At 46.0% G+C, this 10,406-nt stretch overlaps 1 protein-coding gene across 3 annotated transcripts in view; it reads right to left on the bottom strand.

The window, feature by feature from the left end:
- Positions 1–937: 937 nt before the first annotated feature.
- Positions 938–10,406, bottom strand: part of CPA2 (carboxypeptidase A2) — a 32,651-nt gene continuing 23,182 nt past the window's right edge. For 2 of the 3 annotated variants that reach the window (XM_023737082.1, XM_023737083.1), the window contains exon 10: positions 983–1,170. In XM_023737082.1, the coding sequence (XP_023592850.1) occupies positions 983–1,170 (188 nt within the window). Of the gene's footprint in view, positions 1,171–10,406 lie in introns of all 3 variants that reach the window. The other variant, XM_004382672.2, reaches the window with a different exon arrangement.

Below are 10,406 nucleotides of genomic sequence, written 5' to 3'. Positions count from 1 at the left end.
CTATCCCACTGTCTCCACCGTCTACATTCTTGCCCAAGGGGAGTGGGTACATCAAGGGTCATAGTTGGGAGTTGTGGAGGTGGGGCTCTATCTCTTCTTCCTCCTCAGGACTCTTATGTCCTTCCAGCACTGAAACTGTACCCCTACGCCCACCCTGTCCCCGCAAAGGCTGGGCTCTACTTCACTGACAGAGATCTCAGCTTTGAAGCCAGTAATAAGAGAAACTGAGACCCAACCCTGCAAGAGACGTGAAGATAAAGAATCAAGTACTCGGAACTCTAGGCAAGCTGAAATTCATTTCCCACCCTTCTCTCCCAGGGAAAACCATCAATATGAAGAAAATCTAAATCCCAAATGGAAGTGAATGTCTACAGAGAAACTGTGTGAGATCTGAGACCCAGACTCGACGGGGCAACCAGGGGCAAAGAGTGTCGTTTTCTTTGGTCCTCACCAGTTTTTATAATGCAAGAAATGGAAAAGCAAAAGGCAGCAAGGGAGATTAGAGGAACCAGCCCTCGAACAATGCCTGGCACAGTGCAGCTGCTTAATCAGCATTTACTGGGTAAATGAACTCTAAAGTCCCTTTATAGCTCCAAACCAAAACTAAAGCAGTAATCCGTCAAGTTGACTCTAACTCATGGTAACACCGAGTGTTACAGAGTAGAACTGTGCTCCGTAGGGTCTTCAAGGCTGTGATCTTTTAGAAGCAGATCTCCAGGCCTTTCTTCAAAGGTGCCTCTGGATGGGTTTGAATTGATAAACTTTCGTTTAGTAGCACTTAACCATTTACAACACCCAGGGACTTCTAGCTCTAAAGACTACTCTGTTAGGATGAAGGGGTAAAGTACAGTGGCTCGCTGTGTTTTAGAGCAGTATAAACGGACGAAATGATGCTCCCAGATCAGGATTAGAAACAGGAATGATCACAGTCCAACTCTGCTTCACACCAAAGACATTTTAATGGTGTTGACTCCCCGGAGCTCTAATACGGGTGGTCTCGAACGTGCTCCATGATTGCCTTTAGGCCCAGCCAGGTCTCCTCCGCTGTGGGCAAGATCTGTTTGGCTGGCAGGAGGAAGCCATAGCGACCCGTGTCTCTCAGTTCAAAGGCAAATGAGTATTTGATGCCATAGTCATAGGACCAGTCAATGCTTCCACCACTGGCTTGGTCTGGAGGGCAAAGGAGAAAAGTCTGGTTATGCTATGCCTACTGGCCCCTCCCAACCACATAACCTCTGTATTCAGTTCCACTACCATCAAAGATAAGACTATGAGGCTATGAGAGTAAGGACAGCTTATTAGAGGGTTATGCTTATGAAAAAATACAAGTATAATTTGAAAAGCAAAAGGCATTATTCAAATGGACACTCTACTTAGCCTTCCGTTGGCCTTCTTGGGAAGCCCTGGCTTCACCCACCCATTTGGAACCCTGACTTCTCTCTTAATTGGCATCTTCTGCACCTTAGGGAGGCCACACCACTTCCTGAAGTCCTTCTCTAGACCAGTGCTAGGCTTGCCCATTGTTTTCTCTAAGAGAGGAGGAGGGACTACAAATGGAGTAAGAGACTGGTCCCTGCCTTCAGGGGACTTTCAGTACAAGGGTGGGGTAGGCTCCGGTCTGATATGAAATAACATGCCCAGCACTACTGCATGATGGGTTGAACCTATACAGTAATGTGCACCTGAGATATGTGTCACCGCTGACGTGACAGATGATGAGGGGAGACGGCTTTAGCCTACAAAGGCTTGGAGCAATGACTTGGAAGGGCTGAGCAATGGACTGGCCCGGGGGCCCCTCACACAGAGGGCAGGTGGAGGGCATGGCTGGGGCAGACAGAGGAAGCCACCTAGTCCTGAAGAACGGGGCTGGACGAAGGGGAAGACCAGGAGGTTGTACCAGGAAAAGTAAGGCTAGTGCATAATATTCTGAATTAATCCTGTGAACGCCTGTGATGATGTCTTTGCCTTCACCAGCGGCAGCTATGGTGAAAAAAAAAAGAAAAAAAGCCAAACCCCTTGTCGAGTCAATTCCAACTCATAGCAACCCTACAGGGCAGGGTACAACTGCCCCAGAGGGTTTCCAAGGAGTACCTGGTAGATTTGAACTGCCAACCTTCCGGTTAGCAGCCGAACTCTTAACCACTACGCCACCAGGATTTAGTACCTGACAAATAACAAACACTAAATGGTTGCTGACTTGAACTTAGCCAGCCTTGGGTACCAAAATTACTGACACCTTTGGTGTGGCTACACAACACAGCTGGTCCCGCTGACAGCTCTATACTCGTAACCCGTTGCTGTCAAGTCGATTCCAACTCATAGCGACCCTACAGGACAGAAAAGAACCACCCCATAGAGTTTCCAAGGAGCAGCTGGTGGATTCAAACTGCCAACCTTTTGGTTAGCAGCCAAACACTTAACCACTGCACCACCAGGGCTCCGAAAGGTCTCTGATGGACAGAATACTGGCATCAGATTGAATCCTGACTCTGAAAATCATTAGCTAGGTGGCCTAAGGCAAATCACTTCATCTCTCTGAGCCTCCTGCTGCTTCATCTGTCAAATAAGGGTAATAATATATTTATTTCACAGGGCACTGAGGATTAAATGGGAAATATAATGGTTATGATTACAACACTTGTTGAAAGCTTACTGAATGTGCCAGGCTCTATGCTAGACACTTGCTATGCACTGGTGTATTTAATTCCCAGCTCAGTCAGGAGGCAGTACAAGTATTATTGCTATTTTACAGGCGAGGAAACTGAGATTCAGAGAGATGAAGTGAAGGAGCGAGGATAATGTATATAGACTAGGCATTCAATACATGTCAGTTATGATTATAACTATCATTATCCATCCATGACTAGAATCCTATAGAAAGGTGAGGCCACATTAAGGATCAGCTGTGTTTGGAGGAGAGCCATTCTCCAGGAAATGAACAATCAACATTGATATGATGCTTTAGAGTTAGTAGACACTTTTATTCTATGTTCTATCTTTGAAGCCTCTCGACAACGCTTTTCACAGATGAAGAAACCAAGGAAAGATGAGTGACCTGCCCAAGGTTACTTGGTCCCTAAGTGGCAGAGCTATAACTCAAACCCAGGCCTCTGTCCCCAAGGTCTGGGTTTTTCCCCCTACCTCTCCCTGCAAAAGAACGCAAGAAACTTCTCCTGGACCAAACACCAACTGTGCAGGTCCTCAAAGCCCCTCCAGACAACAAACTTCACAGGAAGTATCTCAGCCACCACAGAGGCACGGCCAAATCTTGGGTGGAGTGAGGAGGCAGGTGTTCAGCCCAAAGCTGCATACCAACCTGGGGCAGGAGGCAAAGAGAACTTAATTGGGACTGAGGCAATGCTTGTCCAGGCTGAGATGAGACCAGGATAACAGAGTCAGCCGTGGGCAGGGCTGCAGCCAGAACCTGCTTGACCATTTGTGATCACGTTCCAAGGGATCACACGGCAAACCCTGTTGCTCGTCTGAGACTTGCCTGTTAGAAATACCTCAGTTCCCTCTCTTGTCGGTGACCTTACCAAGGAAGACATACTAAACCAGGTCCATCTTGTTTGTAAATACCTCCAGATACCACAACCAGTTGCCATGGAGTTGACCCCCGCTCATAGCAATCGCATGTGCGTCAGAGTAGAACTGTGCTCATAGGGTTTTCAGTGGCTGATTTTTTGGAAGTAGATCGACACGCCTTTCTTCCAAAGTACCTCTGGTTGCTCTCGAACTGCCAACCTTCTGGTTAGCAGCCGAGTGCATTAACTGTTTGCACTACCCAGGGACTCGTCCTCCAGATAAGGAGTGTGAAAAACTAGATTTCTTGAACTAGAACGAACGAGACCCTATGTGAGGGTCCTGGGGGTAGATGGTGCCATCCTACTAACATTCTGGATTCCATCCTCCACTCCGAGGCTGCCAACCAGTGAAAGACACGGACCTCCCAGCCCAAAGTTGTCATCATGGTCTCAGGCTCGGACAAGGTCTCCCCCTTCTTCCCCACCTCCACATTCAGAGGTCCCCCCCTTCCTAGCTTCTCCCAATGAAGCAGAGGACAATCCTACATGGACCATGGTGAAAAAGGTCTGGCAAGTGTAAGCAGATAAGTCTTCCCAAAGAATGTAACAAAGCCTAAAAAATATGTGGTAATTGCTACAAAGCTGTGCATTCCATATGATTTGGTAATCTTGCCTTGGGAATACACTCCCAGGAGAGAATCTAAAAGGGAAAGGAATTTATCCAAAGATGTTCACAGCAGCACTATCTAGCAAAAAGCTGAAACAGTCCAAAGGCTCAGTAATTGGGATATAGCAGTATAATGGGATAAGAAATGCCTCGACTGTCAATACATGAAATGATACCAGAAAAAACGTTAACTAAAAAAAGCTGGCCACAAAATAGAACACAAATGTCGATTACAACTAAATCAATGTATTTGTGTTTACTGACAAAAACCATAAATGAAATTAAAAGTGAGAAAATATGATGATCATTGGGTTCTTTTTCTATAAAGTATTTTAAATGCATCATAATAGCCAAATAATAATAATAATCTGGGGGGGGGGGGCAAAAAGGAAGCTTTGTAACCTGTAATTTTACCAGATCAGTAGTTTTTGCATTTTCATTAAGTGACCCAGTCGGTGTTGTGGGTACGGTATGTAAAATATTTCTCTCTGCTCTCCAAGACTCCCATTTAGAGAACTGCAGCTAAGAGGTGTGCATTCCCTCTTCCCACCCCTATCCCACCTACAGGTATAGTGACAGCCGGGCCCACAGCATGTCTGAAGACTAGCTCCTCTTGGTCAAGCCTGATCTACCTACCTCTACCTGCCTCTCTCCACCTCTGCCCACCTCTGCTCAATTCTACCCACCTCTGCCCAGCTCCTCCCACCTCCGTCTACCTCTGCTCACCTCTGTCCCCCTCTGCCTGCCTCTGCCACCTCTACCCACCTCTGTCCATCTCTGCCCACCTCTACCCAGCTATGCCCACCTCTGCCCACCTCTACTCACCTCTGTTCATCGCTGCCCACCTTTACCCACCTCTGTCCATTGCTTCCCACCTCTACCCACCTCTGTCCATCTCTGCCCACCTCTACCCACCTCTGTCCATCGCTGCCCACCTCTACCCATCTCTGTACACCTCTTTCCACCTCTGCCCATCTCTGTCCGCCTCTGCCCACCTCTGCCAACCTCTGTCTACCTCTGCCCACCTCTTTCCACCTCTGCCCATCTCTGCCCACCTCTTTCCACTTCTGTCCATCTTTGCCCACCTCTGTCCACCTCTGCTTTTTCCATCCCAGCCTGTCCTCCCCAACTCTGGAACTGTTACTTCACTGGTGATTCCATCTCTCTCCTGTATCTTCCACCTCTTCCTCTCGATTACTTCCTTCCCGCCATCAGTAAGTATATTTCATATCTCAACTGCCAAGTCTTCCATTTTTCTCTCATTCCTTCCCTTCTCATCCAGGCTCCTCGAAAGAGTAGTCTCCACACCATCCCCACTTCCTCCCTGCCATGTGCACCTCCAGCTGCCCTCACCACTCTTCAGAAACTGCTCTGGTTATCTGGTCATCATCACCAATAAGTTAGTGGTAAAAACCCGGTGGAAAATGTTGTCCTTGTCTTCTCTGGACTTGCTGTGGCCTTTGTTATTGTTAACCACTGCCCCCTTTTTAACAATTGCTCCTCCCCGAAATCCAGGTTCTCTGCCTCTTTGCCTGGCCCTGCTGTGTCTCCCTCCCTCGCTGTAACCCCTACCTGGCACCACCCTTCCCACTCCAATATTCTCATGCTGTCCTGTCCCGACCACTCTGTGTCAACCCCCAAATCTTTCTCCGCAGAATCCAGGGCCACATTGCCCAGCGCCTGTGGACATACCGACTTGAATGCCTGACAAGTCCCTTGTTATGGATTGAACTGTGTCCAAAAAATATGTCTTGTAAGTCCTAACTCCTATACCTGTGGATGTAATCCCATTTGGGAGTGGGTTTTCTTTGTTATGTTAATAAGGCAGTACTAGTGTAGGGTGTGTCTTGAGTCAATTTCCTTTGAGATATAAAAACAGCAGATTAGGCATAGAGAAGCAAGCAGAGATGAGGGAAGATAGTTGCCACACCACATGAAGATCACCAAGAAGTCAAGGAACAGAAGCTGAAGAGACAAGGACCTTCCCCCAGCGCTGACAGATAAAGCATTCCCCTAGAGCCAGTGCCCTGAATTCTAGCCTCCTAAACTGTGAGAAAATAAATTTCTGTTTGTTAAAACCAGCCACTTGTGGTATTTCTGTTACAGCAGCACTAGGTAACTGTCTTAGTCATCTAGTGCTGCTACAACAGAAATACCACAAGTGGATGGCTTTAACGAAGAGAAATTTATTTCCTCACAGTAAGGTAGGCTGAAAGTCCAAATTCAGGGCGTCAGCTCCAAGGGAAGTCTTTCTGTCTCTGTTGGCCTTCTCATCAATGTTCCCCTGGACTAGGAGCTTCTCTGCGCAGGGACCGCGGTCCAAAGGATGCGCTCGGCTCCCGGCACTGCTTTCTTGATGGTATGAGGTCCTCCTGTCTCACTGCTCACTTCTGTCTTTTATATCTCAAGACATTGCCTCAGGATACAATCCAATCTTGTAGACTGAGTCCTGCCTTACTAACACAACTGCCGCCCATCCTCCCTCATTAACATCATAGAGGCAGGATTTACAACATATAGGAAAACCACACAATACCAGCAATCATGGCCCGGCCAAATTGCTACACACATTTTTGGGGGGACATAATTCAATCCATGACAGTAACTAAGACAGCCCTCAAGCTCAATCTGTCTAGAACTGAGCTCTTATCCTTCCCATCCCATCTCTCTGTCACCTCCCTGGAGCCTTTCCCAGTTAATGGCACCAAGTAATGTCCTTCAGTGAGAAACTCCACATGCAGTAAATGACCAAAGCCACAAACACTTCCCCCCATCCTCATGGCACTGCTCTGGTGGGAGCAGTCACCGTCACCTGAGCTCCACCAGGATCGCCCTTGCTTCCAGCCCACCATCACTCCACCCTCCACACTGCTGCTCACTCACTCATGCTCTGCTAAAAACTTTTCAGTGGCTTCCAGAATCCTCTGGTTAAATTCTAAACTCCTTAACACAGCACACAAACACCTTCACTCCCACACTCCCCTCCTTATATTCATTCCAGCAGCCTCCAACCCACTCATGGTTCCCAGAGCAGATCATGCAATTTCACAGTTGCATGCCTTTGCATGTGCTGCTAACTAGCCAGCATGCCCCATCCCTTTTCCTCTTCTCTAACTACCTGGTGATCAGTCTTCAAAACTCTGCCCTCCTCCCATATGACTCTTTCCCTGACTGTTGCTGTCACTGGCAAATCTTTTCAACTTTCTAATACTTTTGTACCATGTATAGTCTACTATCGCAAATATCACAATAAATTTCATTAGTTTTTGTCTCCCACACTGAACAGTGAGCTCTTTGTGAGTTCGTTGTGTCTCTAATATTTGGCATGTTTAGCACATGGTGGTGGTGGTGTTGTTATTGTGTGCTATCAAGTCAGTTTCCACTCATAGCAATCCCATGTCACACAGTAGAACTGCCCCATAGTAGATGCTTAATAAAAACTGCGTTGAATTCTTTGATGGTTACAAGGGTGGGGAGGGAGGGTGAGGGTTATTCACTAACTAGATAGTAGACAAGAATTATCTTAGGTGGAGGGAAGGACAGCACACACTACAGGGGAAGTCAGCACAACTGGACTAAACCAAAGCTAAGAAGTTTCCTGAATACAATCAAACACTTTGAGGGACAGAGTAGCAGGGGCGGGGCTCTGGGGACCATGCTTTCAGGGGACATCTAGGTCAATTGGCATAATAAAGTTTATTAAGAAACTGTTCTACATCCTACTTTGGTGAGTAGCATCTGGGATCTTAAAAGCTAGCAAGCGGCCATCTAAGAGGCATCAACTGGTCCCAACCACCTGGAGTAAAGGAGAATGAACAACACCAAAGTCACAAGGAAAGTATTAGCCCAAGGACAGAAAGGGTCACATAAACCAGAGACTGCATCATGTTGAGACCAGAAAAACTAGATGGTGCCCGGCTACCACCAATGACCGCCCTGACAGGGAACACAACAGAGAGTCCCTGATGGAGCAGGAGAAAGGTGGGGTGTAGAACTGAAATTCTAGTAAGAAGACAAGACTTAATAGTCTGACTGAGACTGCAGGAACCCTGGAAATCATGGCCTCCGGACTCTCTGTCAACCCAGAACTAAAACAATTCCCAAGGCCAACTCTTCAGACAAAGATTGGACTGGACTGTGGGACATAAAATGATACTCGTGATGAGTGTGCTTTTTAGCTCAAGTTGATACATGAGACTAAATGGGCAGCTTCTGTCCAGAGGTGAGATGAGAAGGCAGAGAGGGTTAGGAGCTGGTTGAATGGACATGGGAAATCAGGGGTGGAAGGGAGGAGTGTGCTGTCACAGTATAAGGAGAGCAATTAGGGTCATATAACAATGTATGTATACATTTTTCAATGAGAAACTAACTTGAAATGTTAACTTTCACTTAAACTACAACAAGAAACAACAACAACAAAAAAAGTGCATTGAAACAGAACATTTACCTACAAGAGGCATTTGTTTTCAAAGGATCCTAGGGCACAGTTGGTGTTGTTGCTAGGCGTCATCGAGTCAGTTCAAACTCATAGCAACCCTATGAACAACAGAACGAAACAGTTCCGACTCATAGCGACCCCATGTACAACAGAATGAAACACTGCCCAGTCCTGTGCCATCCTCACAATCGTTGCTATGCTTGAGCCCATTGTGGCAGCCACTGTATCAGTCCATCTCTTTGAGGGTCTTCCTCTCTTTCATTGACCCACTACTTTACTAAGCATGATGTCCTTCTCCAGGGACTGGACCCTCTTGGCAACATGTCCAAAGTACATGAGACAAAGTCTTGCCATCCTCACTTCTAAGGAGCATTCTGGCTGCACTTCTTCCAACACAGATTTGTTTGTTCTTCTGGAAGTCTATGGTATATTCAGTTCTCTTCGCCAACACCATAATTCAAAGGCATCAGTTCTTCAGTCTTCCTTATTCATTGTCCAGCTTTTGCATGAAGATGAGGCAACTGAAAATACTATGGCTTGGGTCAGGCGCATCTTAGTCTGAAAGTGACATCTTTGCTTTTTAACACTTAAAGCAGGTCTTTTGCAGCAGATTTGCCCAATGCAATACGTCATTTGATTTCTTGACTGCTGCTTCCATGGACACTGATTGTGGATCCAAGTAAAATGAAATCCTTGACAACTTCAATCTTTTATCCGTTTATCATGATGTTGCTTATTTGTCCAGTTGTGAGGATTTTTATTTTCTTTGTGTTAAGGTGTAATCCATACTGAAGGCTGTAATCTTTGATCTTCATTAGTAAGTGCTTCAAGTCCTCTTTGCTTTCAGCAAGCAAGGTTGTGCCATCTGCATAACACAGGTTGCTAATGAATCTTCCTCCGATCCTGATGTCCCTTTCTTCTTCATATAGTCCAGCTTCTTGGATTATCTGCTCAGCATATAGATTCAGTAAGTATGCTGAAAGGATACAACCCTGATATACACCTTTCATGATTTTAAACCACGCAGTATCCCCTTGTTCTGTTCGAACAACTGCCTCTTGGTCCGTGTAGAGGTTCCTCATGAGCACAATTAAGTGTTCTGGAATTCCCATTCTTCACAATGTTATCCATAATTTATTATGATCCACGCAGTCAAATGCCTTTGCATAGTAAATAAAACTCAGGTAAATATCTTTCTGGTATCCTCTGCTTTCAGCCAAGATCCATCTGACATCAGCAATGATATCCCTCATTCCATGTCCTCTTCTGAATCCTTCTTGAATTTTTAGCAGTTCCCTGTCAATGTACTGCTGTAACTGCTTTTGAATTACCTTCAGCAAAATTTTACTTACATGTGACAAAAAAGGAAAATTACAGACTAATATCTTTCGTGATTATAGATGCAAAAATTTTCAACAAAATTCTAGCCAATAGAATTCAGCATCATATAAAAGAAAATAATACACCCTGACCAAGTGTCTTAGTCATCTAGTGCTGCTATAACAGAAATACCAGAAGTCGATGGTTTTAATGAAGCATTTATTTCCTCACAGTCAAAGTAGGCTAAAAGTCCAAATTCAGGGCATCAACTCCAGGGGAAGGCTTTTTCTCTCTGTCGGACTTCTTCTCTTCGGTGTTCCCCTGGACTAGGAGCTTCTCAGCACAGGGACCCCAGTCCAAAAGACACGCTCTGCTCCTGGCACTGCTTTCTTGATGGTATGAGGTCCCCCTGTCTCATTGCTCACTTCTGTCTTTTATATCTCAAGAGGTTGCCTCA

Source organism: Trichechus manatus, unplaced genomic scaffold (genome assembly GCF_000243295.1).
Source record: "Trichechus manatus latirostris isolate Lorelei unplaced genomic scaffold, TriManLat1.0 scaffold00097, whole genome shotgun sequence".
Classification (NCBI taxonomy): domain Eukaryota; kingdom Metazoa; phylum Chordata; class Mammalia; order Sirenia; family Trichechidae; genus Trichechus; species Trichechus manatus.
Note: the sequence above shows the minus strand (reverse complement) of the source record. Positions and strands in the feature narration are given on the sequence as shown.